At 39.5% G+C, this 14,368-nt stretch overlaps 1 protein-coding gene across 6 annotated transcripts in view; it reads right to left on the bottom strand.

Moving 5' to 3' along the window:
- Positions 1 to 14,368, bottom strand: part of TTC39B (tetratricopeptide repeat domain 39B) — a 198,622-nt gene that overhangs the window by 40,430 nt on the left and 143,824 nt on the right. For all 6 annotated transcript variants that reach the window (XM_064490195.1, XM_031449696.2, XM_031449698.2 and 3 more), the window contains 4 exons: positions 14,054 to 14,185; positions 12,753 to 12,829; positions 7,202 to 7,269; positions 4,159 to 4,223 (listed from right to left, as the gene is read on the bottom strand). In XM_064490195.1, coding sequence (XP_064346265.1) covers positions 4,159 to 4,223; positions 7,202 to 7,269; positions 12,753 to 12,829; positions 14,054 to 14,185 — 342 coding nt within the window. The remainder of the gene's footprint in view (positions 1 to 4,158; positions 4,224 to 7,201; positions 7,270 to 12,752; positions 12,830 to 14,053; positions 14,186 to 14,368) is intronic.

Below are 14,368 nucleotides of genomic sequence, written 5' to 3'. Positions count from 1 at the left end.
GAAACTGACATCATATATCTACTAATATGATGCACTGAGAAGGATACAACACAGCATTGCTTCTGTGGTATTCTTGTCACACATACAAAATCTGAATCTAATCATGAAGAGACATTAGATGGGTCTACACTGAGAGATGGTCTAAAAAGTAACAGCCCAATATTTTTTTAAAATGTCAAGGTCATGAAAGACAAAGAAAGACTGGAGAACTCTGAGGGACTCTTCCAGATTAAAAGAGACTAAGGAGACATAACAATTAAATACAACATCCAGGATCCTGGACTGGAACCTGGACCAGAACAAGGACACTGGTGGGACAATTAGAAAAATTTGAGTGAAGTCAATAAAGAAGTTAATAATGTTGTATCAATGTCAGTTTTCTGATTTTAATAATTATACTACAGTTCTATATGATGTTAATATTTATGTGTCAAAAGACTATATAAAAATTCTTCGTAAAAATGCTGAAATTATTTCAAAGTGAAAAAATTTTTAAATAAAACAGAAGTTTAAAGGCCTCTGTACTTTAGGACTATCAAAATACTTTCCTATGTTTCTGCCTGTACTCTTTTAAAAATATTTTAATATTAAGTCTGTATGGAATTTAGCTTTTATAGTCTTTTTTTCCAAAATGAAAAGTCAATTTTCCCCAAATCATTTATTAAAGTATGCATCTTTCCCCACTGTTTTTAAGAGACTTATGTATATACAGGTTTTTAGTACACTTTGAATTCCCAGGGAAATGTGTGTGTGTGTACACAGAAGCACATGCACACATGTGCACATCGGCATGCCCACGTGCATGCGTGCAAACACAGGCACACACTAATTCAAAGCCCTATGTCCCACTTCATTGATACATATTTCTGTGCCATTACAAGACTATTTTAATTCCTTCAGTTTTTAAGTTTTGATGACTGAAAAAGCAATCAACTTTTCAACATTCTTCTATAACTTCTAAAAAATATTTCAAGAGGAAAACGAAAAACAGTATGTCAGGTTCCCAAAATCCCATCCCCCTCCCCAAGAATTTTGAATGGAAATATAATTTTATGAAATCATTTTGAGTAAAAGTATCTCTTAAAATACTATATCTTGTTTCTGCTTCCAGTAATGGCAGCATGGCTCACATTAGATTCCTTCCTGCAGATAACAATTTTAAATACTGGATAAAATACAAAATACATATATAAAATATATTTGCAGGCACTGGAAAGTGAACAAAATGTAGTGGGAAACTGGAGAAGAATTAAACTTTGAAAGAAGGGAATAACACTTAAAGGGACTTTATATTTATATGGCTGATCACCTATAAGTGCTCCCCAGTATACCCCATGTAGGGTTCCTAGAACTTACACAAAAGCCACAGTTTTATTGTCTTAAAAAGGGGTGCAGAGCTCAAAACTGCCAGAGTAGCTATAAGGGAATGGGCAAAATTTCAGATAATAGAGAACCAAAAAGGAAGGAAATCCCAAAATCGGTATCAAAACCCCACTGAAATTCTTGTCTGACTCATGAAGTATGTGAACACTGGGGAGACTCCAAAGAAAAGCAGGGCCAAGACATAAGAATCTGGAGATCGTCATTCTAAGTGAAGTAAGCCAGAAAGAGAAAGAAAAATACCATATGATATCACTCATATGTGGAATCTAAAAAAAAAAAAGACAAACGAGCTTATTTACAAAACTGAAACAGACTCACATAGAAAACAAACTTATGGTTACCAGGGGGGAAGGGAGTGGAAAAGGATGAATTGGGAGTTTGAGATTTTCAGATACTAACATATATAAAATAGATAAACAAGAAGTTTATACTCTATAGCACAGGAACCATATTCAATATCTTGTGGTAACCTATGGTGAAGAAGAGTATGAGAACAAATATATATATGTTCCTATGTGACTGAAGTATTGTGCTGTACACAGAAATTGACACAACATTGTAAACTGACTGTACTTCAATAAAAATATATTTTAAAAAATAATGAAGATAAATAAGAGTGCTCTCAGAGAATTGTACTATCAATTTAAATTTCATATATAGGATAAGAAGTATGGTTTCTATATTGGTGAGTTTTGATGATTCAAGGTATAACATAGTAAAAATGATTATTAAAACAAACAAAAAAAGAAATAATGGAACCAAGACTTCAGATGCTGCCCCCTACTGGAGAGTAAAAGTTGGGACTCAGTCTAGTCAAGTTAAATGCTTCCTAGAACAAAAATCAGCACTCTTCCGGGAAAGATAACAGAAACTAGAGCCTCTACAATGCATCACTATCTAGTGCACAATTTAAAATTATTAACTTGAGAACAGAAAAATATGATACATAGTCAAGAGAAAAAGCAGGCAATAGAAACTAACTCCAAGCCAGCCCAGATGTTGATATAATATCCAATATGAAAAAAAAATATTTCCTTCTTAAGTGAACAGCACCTCAGTGATCTATTGGACAAAATCAGTCTGACTATCATGTAATTGGAGTCTCAGAAGGAGAAGAGTGAGAAATGGAGCAGAAAAATATATTTGAAGAAATAATAGCTACCCATTTCTCAAAGCCACACTTAAGCACATCAATCAAACTGCTAAGAACCAAAGATAAAAGAGTCTTCAAAGCAGCCAGAAGAAACAACACACTACAGATAGGAAAAATAGTAAAAATAACAGATGACTTATGATCAGAACAATAGAGACCATAACATAGTGGACCGAAAATTTTAAAGGGGTGAAAGAAGACAAAGGAAAAATGGAAACCCTGTAACTCAAGAATTCTATACTGAGCAAAAACAGCCTTCAAAAGTGAAGGCACAAATAATGATGTTCCAGGTAAATGAAACAAAAAACTGTTGAAAGCATGCATTGCAAGAAATTCTAAAAGAAATTCTTCTGTCTGAAATCATAGAGGAATGAATGAAGACCACAAAACATGGTAAACATACAGGTAAATAGTGAAGACTATGACATAAGACTCTTTAAAGCAAAAGTTTAACACCACACTATGGGGTTTGTAACATACATAAGTGTACTATCCCAAGAAAAAGACAACAGATGGTACGTGACACTATACTTTTGCAAAGTTCTGACATTTTATATGCAATGGTACAATATTAACTCTGAGTTGACATGATAAATTAACAAGGCTATTATAATCACTAGAACAAACATTTAAAAAATTAAAGAGGGCTATAGCTAAGAAAACAATAGAAGGATTACTGGAATATATATGCTCTTAAAGCAAAGGAAGGCAGAAAATAAGGGGGGAAAACCAGTAAGGCAAAGAGAAAAAGGCAAAATGATAGTCACAAGTATAAACATATTAATTGTCACACTGAATAAAAAAACAAGACCCAGTTACACATGCTTACCCAAAAAAAAAGCAACTTAAATATATAAAGATAGGTTTAAAATAAAAGAATATATACCAAGCAAACACAAATTATAAAATAGCATAAGTAGCTATATTAATATCACACAAAACAGATTTCAAGACAGACTATTATAAGGAGTTAAGTAGGAACATTTCATAAAGATAAAAAGGTTAATTCACTAGGAAGATAAAACAATTAAAAAATATATGAGCCTAATAACAGAGGTTCTAAATATACAAAGCAAACACTGACAGAGTTAGGGAGAAATGGATAACCCCAGAATCAAAGTTGAAGATTTTTAATACTGTAAGTAAATAACTGAACAACCCAATAAAAATCAGTAAGGATACAGAAGATATGAATGACACTACGGTCCCCCTTAATTGAACATTTGAGTCATTACAGAAATTCAACTGGGCAGTGCTGTTCTAGAGTCTGGGCCGGAGACATACCTGTCATCTTAAATTTACAAATTGTTTTTAGGAGAGAGAAACTAAGATTATCTAATCAGGAATTATGTAAGTACCCTTCTTTTCAGCTATTTTTCTCTTAAAATCGCATTTAAACTTAAATTCTGTTGTTCTACTGCATTGAATACATACTCACTAAGCCAGAGATCAAATGCACTTTTACCAACACCAGATTAAAAAACCCTAGTCACACTCATTGAGAACCTGGAGTACTAAGTGGTATCTAGTACAAGAATCATTTAAAAGCCACATGAAGGTGGTCCAAAAGGTACAAACCTCGTCGTAAGATTTTTTTAAATAAATCTGAATTTTTAACTTACTTATATATTTGGTAACTTGTTCTAATTTTGAGTCCACCTTTGATGAAGTTGATCATATTTTCATCCTGAAAACAATTAAATAATTAGATCATTTAGCAAAAGAGTCTTCAGCTGTCCCTATGTAGCTGTGGGATTAGAACAAAACACTGTCTTGAGAGCATGATTTTTAAATTAAAACGTTCTTCTTGCTTTACATTTGAACCACTTTTTTGGTCATTCTTCTTCCAAGTTACAGGACAACAAAAAGGAAACATTTTTTAAATCCTTGTATTACTTTAAGGAAGTAATCAGGGAAGTAATCCTCACTAATCAGGGGCCACAGAGGTTAGTCCAAACCTGCTCTAATCAACGTCACCAAATGCTCAGCAGTTTTCTTCTGCGTTCAATGGGATTCAAAACGTTTGACTTCAAGGCTATGCTCCGAGGCCTGAGTTTCCTGTCTGTCATACTCCATGTAAATGCGCCATGGTTCTTCTTTCAAAGGTACTTTAGCAGGCAGTCTGTTTAACACTGTGAGTTTAATTCATATACATTTCCAAACCAAAAGTAAGTGATTTGGATTCTAATTATTGTCACTAATATGCAGTTTTGTTTTGGGGGAAAAAAAATCATTTCTCTTTGCCTGATGGTCCTCAACCCTCAAACTGGGGCAACTGGCCTAAATGAATGACCTTTTCAGAGTCAGCATTCTAGGATCCAAGAGTCTCTTACTAAAGTATATCAAGCAACTGCTTGAAGGATGTTACTGTAATAAACTCGGTGCTAACAGAAACGGTCCCATGCTTTGCATTTCCAAGAATGCTTTTCTAGTCCATCAGTATCAGAAAGATGCTCTGGAATTTATTTCCTGTGCACTTGAGCATCCTTCTGAAGCAAAAGAAAAACTGATTTCAGTTTGTTAATTTCATTAGGTACTTAAAAATTTAATATTTAAATTACTGCAAGAATTAATAAATATAAAATTCACTATTCAACTTAAATGCTTATCTTAAGGACCCTGACGATTACTCAAGTTCCAATACTTAAGCAACACAGGAAAGAATTGCTTAAATGGGATTACAATCTACCTCAAATAAGAATATTCCATTTCATGATTTTCCAAACATTTGCTGAATGCCTGTTTTACACCAGGCACCCGAAGGCAACATCCAGGGAAAGCAACACAACGCACTAAGGGATGGAGGCGTGTACACGGATGGAGACAGGCGCAGGAGGTCGTGACAGCACAAAGGTGGGTGGGGATGTGCCGAGGTCCACAACAGCCTCCTGGAAGCATCAGTGCTTAAAGCCTATACACACATGAACGCGCGCGCACACACACACACACAAAATGATTAGGAAGCAACCAGGTGAAGTAAGGCCAGGCAGATATGAAATTTGCAAGCAGGAAAAAAAAAAAACAACAACCACAGGGAAAGGCAAGGAAGCCTTAAAGCTTGCGGTGTGCTTAGCCATCTGTGCTTATGTAATTGAGCACTGCCGCAGAAACCTACTGCAGAGAAGGGAATAACTAAGGCGTGAGAAAGCTACCTGGACCCGTGCCACTCAAGTATGCAACAAACCTGCCAGGAGCATTTGAAGACAGTGGTGAGAGGGGCGTAGGGAATTTGGGGGGCGATACCAGTTTATTTGAAAAAGCCTTCCCCATGTGTGGTATTGTGACACAGAACCACTGCCACAGCCAGTGAGGGCTACTAAATGCTGAAGCAGAGCCATGACCAGGTGAGACCGCATCTTGGAGGGGGGCACAGCTGCACAGTGCAGAGTGAGCTGGAGGGAAGAGTAACCACAGACCGCGGGTCCCTAGGTTGCCGTGCAGGCTAGGGAAGAGCTGACGAGCATCCCCACCAGGACAATTACAGTCAGAATCAGGAGGAAGAGGCAGAGCTGCCAAACCTTCCAAAGGTAACAGCAGCATGACGTGAGCCTGACTGGATATGGAGACATGAGGAAGGAAGAGCCACGGATATCTCCCAGGTGCTGAATTACACGTCCCCAAACATAAAATGAACCTTCAAGTCAATGATTTGACTGCCAAACCCCCATCTGGAAGACACATCAGAAAAAACTGGGGGCCTCCGTGACTAGCATTCTATGTATTGAAGCAGTAAGACTGCCCTTTTCAACCAGCCTTTATAATATGTAGGGTTTTAGGAAACAGGGTCATAGACCAGATTGATTCCATTTTACTTAACCCTCCAACCTAGGAGGTCAATCTCCAGAGACAGAGAAAAGCAACTCTCAGTACAATGTAAAACTCTGAGATTGAGGAAGACTTGCCAGTTTACAGCTGAATTTCGACCCCTTGTAATCTCCACCCCCACTCCTACCCTCACTGTACCCATCACTCATCACTGCTGCCTGCACAGCCATGATGTTAAAATCCGAACGTTTTTTTCTAAAACGTTGGAAGCTACCATGCTGGCGGTACGGGTGGTAACAGTTCCTAGAGGTGAAATTTAAATGTTCCATGAGAAAAGGCTCCAATGGTTTGTTTAGTCACTTTTTTAAAAGGCTCTTCCAAAGGAAGAAATAAAAGTAAGAAGGGGGAATGAGAAAATAAAGAGGATGGAAACAAATCTGAAGCAGATGTGGAAAGTTTGGTGCTCTCTGCATGCATCACTGAGCTTTGCCGAAGCATCTGGTGCAAGAAGGGAACAGCCAGGGACGATGAAGCCTGCTCTGCCCGGTCACGCCGGTGTGCAGCCGTCCACCGCCAGCAAGCGCCAAGAGGGAGCGTCTCCCCACTCTCACACAGAGACACATCCTGGAATTAGGTGTGGGAGTTGCAAGACAGCTTCGTTAAGAGGCAGTGGTTGCCAACAGACTGAAGTTCGAAACAGACTCTTTTAAGTGCATCTGAGTAGGAAAAAACTCCCTGGGGGTCTTCTTCCAGCCAAAGTTTATCAGAAATAACAAGCATCTTTCGTTACAATTCTAAGCTGAAAGAACTGAAGCACTGACAGAATGAGCCAGAGTTTTCCTGTGTAGTGCTTGGCAGGCTTCCCGGGTGATACGGGATATGGAGCCAAACGTTGGTTACCTGCACAAACGTGAGGGCCGCTTTCTGGAGGAGGCACTCGGCATAACAGATTTCGGCATGCATTTCCTCTATTAAAAACAAATAAAAGAATATTAAAGAAAATCCCACATCCACAGGAATTGCTCTGCAATCTTCAATAAAGACTGGTAGATAAATGAGCCCAAGGGAGACACAAAACCCAGGTTGCTTCGGTGCTTCCATTAAAGTGAATGAGGACCTCAGTTCTCAGGCTCTCAGCCTGAGATCTTTCCAGAATGTGTAAGATGGTTCAAGGAAGTCATCTTTGGCTCCATTCAAATCTAACTGCCAAGAGTCAGGCATGTGATGTCAGAGACCCTTACTCAGCTCCTCAGAGGAAGCTAAAATTTAAAAGCACTTTTGGGAAAAAGGGAAACCACTTATTTTTTAACTTAATGGTAACAGGCAAGTTGAACAGTTATAGATTGAAAAACTAACTTCAATCTACTAATTGCAGCTTCTAAAATGTGAAAGCATGATCGTCATGACAATGATTACACACACCGCTAACTTGAGAAGGAAGTAGTAATCCCCTAGGGTTCTATGAAAAAGAACTGGCCCGCACGCCCAGCTCACGGCTCCTCATTCATGGAAGACTTGATGTAGAAAGGGTTAGTTGGCATCAGCACAGCCCTAGGCTCTTTTGATCACTGAGCTATCTAGCACAGGAACGAGGCACTCACAGAACAGCTATGTAAACAGCTATGTACCCCTGGCCACATGGAGTCCCCCAAGACACGTGGCCTATCTTCCTAAACAACCCATTTACACCTGCAGAAATTGGGGAAGGAGGAAACTTCGCATTTTTGGCAAAAACAAAATCAACAGATCCCTGTTTTCCCTGTGGCATGTAAACCGGTGTGTTTTTAAGTAAACGAGCTTGGAGGATTTAGTTATAGAACCTGGAGCTAGCACCTGTCCTTCTCTCTGCTGGTCTCATTCACAAAGCCCAGCTAATGGCATGTCTACTTCATAGCTGAGGACTTCAGCGAGGTGCTGCACGTAAAGCTCCCGGTGCAGAGAAAGCACTTGAAAGCTACTTTCACTGAGATGACTGCCCTGAGTCTACGTTGTGCTTTGTGCTAAAAGCTCAGAAAGCAGAACATTTTCATGTGACGCCAAGTCACTGAGAAATAGAGTATTTCTATGTTAATGGGAATGCTGTTGAATCAAACTGGATAAGAACAAGTGCTTTAATTATTTCTCTTACACACACAGGACCCCCCTACCAAAACACACACACACACACACACACACACACACACAGAGTAGGACTCACAAACTGGTTCAACTTCCTGCCGTGCTCACATTCCAAACTGATTTACAAAGAAGCAACTATGCAGCTAAGATCTTCCAACAGCACGTGTAACGTGGGGCCAACCTCATGACAGACGGAACTCGAGGAGTTACGTTCTGGCAGCACTGACAGCCCTCAGGAACACCTCACCTCAAAGTGTGCTCTGCATTTTCTCAGTGTGCTCGGCGGTGGGGGGAAACCGGGAACTTTTATTTCTACAGAGTCACTTGAGTATCCTCTTCCCCGGCAAATTCGTAACGAAGCGGGAATTGTTCGCAATTACTCACTTTGACAGCCTGCTCTGTCACCCAGATCGCTGGCTGAGGGCACGTGCGGAGCCCCGCGTGGCAAGGCCAGTGGTGCGCCTTTGGCTGCAGACGAGGTGTGTACAGGGAGGAGTGGGCAATGAGCCCTGAAAGGTAAGTCGGGGCTAAATTATGGACAACCTTGAATGTCAGTGTGGGCTTCACTCAGTGGGCAACGGTGAGTCGTTGCAGAGATCTGAGCAGAAGGGCAGATGGACCAGGGTTATGTTAAAGACAGACACACCTAAGAGCAGCACCAAGGATGTAACAAGAAGACAGAGATAAAAGGCAAGAAAGTCTGAACTCTGTATTCCATGTGTAAGGAATCCTCATATTAAACCCCTTTCAAACCTAAGCACTGCATACAAACATCTGTTTTTAAAGGCAGTGTGAAAGCACTTCAGGGCAACGCGCCAGCCATGAGGAAAGAACGGGTGTGTGCCATGTTAAACCCACAAAAAGTTTCAGTAAGTATCCTCACTCCTGCAGACAACCAGCCACTCAAGGATGGAAATGGAAATTATCAAGGGGAAAAACAAACCAGACACTAAACCTCCAATGTTTTGACACGCTCCCTTGAACACAAAGTCTGTTTGGGCTGCAATGACGGCCAAACTCAGTAGGAATAAATGCAGCTTCATTTATAAAAGTCTTATTCCTTCACTCGGGTTGATTTTTATTGGGCAGTCCTTAGCTCTCTAAGTCAGATATTTGGCATTTACGAGTAGGTACCTACCAGAACATCTCTTAATTTTAAATTCCTTAGTTCATTAAAGGAAATGTCTTCATTATGCACTCAAGTGTTAGCCAAGTATGCCTTTAGACATGAAAATCTTAATAAACCTGTAACCAGAATGGGCTAGAAGTCATAAGCTGACTTATTTCCATGGTTTTTTCACTGAGATCTTATTTTTTAAGAGCAGTTTTAGGTTCACAGAAAAATTGAGGGGAAGGTACAGAGAGTTCCCATGTGCTCCTTTCCCTGTAGCCCTTGCATAACCTCTCCCATTACCAACATGCCCCCAAATGGTACACTTGCTACAACTGATGAACCTTCACTGACATCACGATTACCCGAAGTCCATAGTTTAGATTAGGCTTCACCCCTGATGGTGTCCACTGTATGGGTTTGGACAACTGTATACGACATGTATCTATCATCATGGCTTCATATGGAGTACTTTTCCTGCCCTAAAAATTCTCTGTGCCCCAGCTATTTATCCCTCCACCCCACCCCACAGCAACCATTGATCTTTTTAATGTCTTCCTGGTTTTGCATTTTCCATAATCTCATATACAGTATGAAGCCTTTTCAAATTGGTGTCTTTCCCTTAGCAATATGCATTTGAGTTTCCTCCATGTCTTTTCATGGCTTTACAGCTCATTTCTTTTTAGCACTGAATAATCTTCCATTGTCTGGATGTACCACAATTTATTTATCCATTCATCTACTGAAGGAGAAGTTTTGGCAATTCTTAATAAAGCTGCCATCAACATTCATTTGCAGATTTTTGTGTTAACACTAAGCTTTCAGCTCCTAGTTTTGAAAGAAACTGCCATACTACCTTCCAAAGTGGTCTGTACCATTTTGCATCCCCACTAGCCGTGAATGAGAGTCCCTGTTCCTCCACATGCTCGTCTACGTTTGGTGTTGTCGGTGTTCCAGATTCTGGACACTCTAATAGGTGTGCAGTGGTATCTCATTGTTGTTTATTTTTCAGTACTGCCAAACTTGCCATGCCCAAAAACATAATAAAAAGATAAGAACACAATACCTTCTGTTTTCAAGATGTCTAACATAGAAATAATTCAACGTTTCCTCATCCATGTGTGACACACTTTGTGCCCTTTCCTACCCACCTATAGGAGAGGGTGTCGGGTACAGTGGAAGGAACCCTGGCTCAGAGAGGGCAGGTTTGAACCCTGCTCTGCTAGGCAGGGAAACCTGGACCATTTTTCTAATCTCTCTGAACATAAGTCCTTAGTCTATAAAAAGGTTACACAGCTTATACTGGATAATGTTAAGGAAAGCACCAAGAATAGTGTCTTACACACAGAGAGTGCTTTTTAGAAATTGGGCATTATCATTACTATGCTTTTATGTTGTTGTTGTTGTTGTTACTATTGTTATTATTACTTACACCCAAAATACCATGCTACTGTTTCCAAAACTAAGGTTAAAAAAAAAAAAAGCCTCAAATGTCACCCTTTATATTGCAAAGAAAAATGAAGGCAGGGAGCAATGGGCTACTGGAGAGAAGTCACATAGAGGAAAGAAGAAAGGAGAAGATAAATGAGTCAAATTTCTCTGGGGCCCATTTAATTTCCCACTGATCTACTTTACTGGACTTCAAGCCTACTGGGGCCAATTTACATAAATGGCCCTAAAATGAAAAAATATCCTATCTGAAATCAAGGGGAAAAAATAAACTCTTATGGGTTCTTGGAGGTCAGTTTCTGGAGAAAAAGATGCTGGGCTTCAGCTGCCTGGAGGGACCAGTGAAATGCTCTACAATGCCTTTAGGGCCAATGCCATGCCTTTTGGAACCAGTCTCATGACCCCCTCCTGTAATCAACACTGCAGTGATTCCAAGTTCTCCAAGGCCCATAACAAGCTAATAATACTCTTCTAACAAAGCAAACAAAACTTTATGATGAAACACACTTAAAAATGTGTCTGGCACACACCTGACTACTAAGAATGGCTGACAGCAGTATCCAGAATTGCCGTTGCCTTAATCAGCCATGGCTACTTTAACGATTTCCTGTGACCTTTCCCAAAGAACACAGTTGACAACTGACAACACAGGCACAAATTCTCCATAGGTGGCAGAAGCTTTATTCTACAACAGCCACATTTGAAGGGCATTATTTTCTCTTGCACAGGAGTATCTGGATGCTCCTCTCATGTAAACCATTCTGACTAGAGAATAAGACTAATAAAACAGGGTGGATCATGGAACTTCTGCCCTAATCTCTGTGGGAACACCAAGCAAGTGACAGCAAGAGGAGTCATTTCCTCCCAGCCATTGGATCAATATGTCGTAGACATTCACGGATTCCTGAATATTCCTATATGACCACAAACCAAACATCTTCCATACTGTGAAACATCATTATTATTTTAAAGGTATCAAAATTACTTTGACCTTGAGAAAAAATTAATAGCTTGTAGAAAAACAGAAACTCTCGCACATGGATGGTAAGAATATAAAATGATCTAAGTCTTTGGAGGAAAAAATTGGTAACATCTATAAATGTTTTCAGTTTTCAAACACTCGGTCCCAACAACTCCACTTTGAAGAATTTCTCCTATAAAAAATGTGACAATGAATATATTTATGTTCATGTATAACTGAAAAATTGTGTTCTACACTGGAATTTGACAAAACATTGTAAAATGACTATAACTCAATAAAAAAAATTTTAAAAAAAGAATCTCTCTTATGAAATACTTGCAAAAATGCATGAAGACAAGGATTTTAGGACAGCATTATTTGTAATAGTGAAAAAAATAATGTCACTGTCCTTCAACAGAGAAAAAGTAATTTATGGTACCTAACCTATGGAATCCTACATAACTACACAGAATGAAGTACAATTTATATGTGTTGACATGGGAAAAGTCAATGTCAAAAATCACAGTGTAGAACAACATGTATCATGTGAACCTAGGCTTGCAAAAAATGAAGAATAATTATAAAAATCGTATGTGTACTTTCTGTACATGTTTGTATACGTACAGAGAAAAATCTGCAAGGCTTGAAGACCAAGTATTAACAGTGGTTACTTCTGTAGGGTGAGTATGATGGGGAGGAGGGAAAGACATTCCATTTACTTTACATTATACACCTAAGTGTTGAATTTTACAAGCATGATCATGTTTTAACTTTTCAAAGACAGGAAAAAAACTCTTTTAAATGCCTCTTACCTTCAGTCAGCTGTTCCAATGATCCTCTAGAAAGAAGACTGGAGAAAGATTCTACAACTGTGCATTTTTTCCTATATCTGCAGAGAATAAGGAGAAGGGGAGATGGGAAGTAGAAGGAAAAAATAACAATAAATCAGGCCAAGCTCATTTTCATTTGAATCCATCTCAGTCACAATCATACCAAAGAGTCACCAAGGCAGGACTCTAAACCCTGAAGTCTGGGGGTAGAGACCACCCTTTTGAACCCAGCGCACCCAGCTCCCAGCCTTGGGCTGGCATCCGTGGGCATCCAACCATGCTTACTGAACACAAACCTCCACAAAACAGTGACTGCTACCCCAGTCAAGTGCCTCCCCTGATCTCTATGCCTAAAATCAGTATTTCTGTGGTAAGAGTCGCCACGGGTTAAAATGGAGTTAACTTATGGTTACCAAAGAGGAAATGAGGGGAGGGATAAATTAGGAGTTTGGGATTAGCAGATACAAACTACTACATATGAAATAGGTAAACAACAAGATCCTACTGTATAGCACAAGGAACTACATTCAATACTTGTAATAGCTTATAATGAAAAAGAATATATATATATATCTGAATCACTATGCTGTACACTAGAAACTAACATATATTATAAATCAACTAAGCTTCAGTTAAAAAAAAAAAGAACAGAGTTGGAGTGCAGTGTTTGGAATCCCTCTTCGTTTGAGGGGCTGGCAACATCACTACATGAAGACGTAATTTCATCCGTGTTAAAATTCACCAATGCTAGTTAATAGTTCTTGCTAGGGGCTGTCTATACACACAAAGATTAAAAGAAAAGTGAAACGCCATCTCATTCTCACCACCCAAAACTGTTCAAGTGTGTTCATTTACGAGACAAACAAAAGACTCCCTTCTGAATTCGCAATATCTCCCACATTAAAGAATGCTCCTTGTTTGGCCTGGCTTGGCATGTAGCACCTAAACGCTCCACCCACAGAGACCCCTGAGAAATGCTTGCTGCCAACCCTGCTGAAATCTCCCTCGGCCCATCTCAGTAGCTCAAGTTACTAACGAGAAAAGTAGACAGTATAGATGCCCAGTGTTCAGCCACACCAGCATCACACTATAATCCCTTACTGGAAATGTTTATCTCTAGTACATAAAACCACATGAGGCTGGGAAATCTGATGCTCAAGCCCTTTTCTATAACCATGGCCAACCTCAAACAGAGCTCTCAGTCAGGCAAAGTGCATCCATTTTCTCACACAGACAGCAAAGCTTGCCGGCATATCCCAAGTATTTAACTACTCAGCTCATACTTTTGGCAGGTTTGTAAGGCGTCCTTCATGGCAGAAATGCCATTCTGAATGTCCTGCTGCTCGAAGGTCATGACGGCCTGCAGCACCACAATGGTGCTGTAGCCCAAGGCATGGTACATGCTCTCCTTCGCCCTGGGGAGGACACAGAAAAGTAATACATTTCAATTCAGCCGGAAAGCGTTTAGGTCTCATCTGATACGAACCACAAGAAATCCAGTAAATCCACATGGTGACTTTCACAGTGATGACCTTTACTCCTTTACCATGACCACCAAAATAATGTGGACTACAGAAAGCATGCCCTAAAAAACTCAA

This window comes from Camelus dromedarius, chromosome 10 (assembly GCF_036321535.1).
Source record: "Camelus dromedarius isolate mCamDro1 chromosome 10, mCamDro1.pat, whole genome shotgun sequence".
NCBI lineage: Eukaryota > Metazoa > Chordata > Mammalia > Artiodactyla > Camelidae > Camelus > Camelus dromedarius.
Note: the sequence above shows the minus strand (reverse complement) of the source record. Positions and strands in the feature narration are given on the sequence as shown.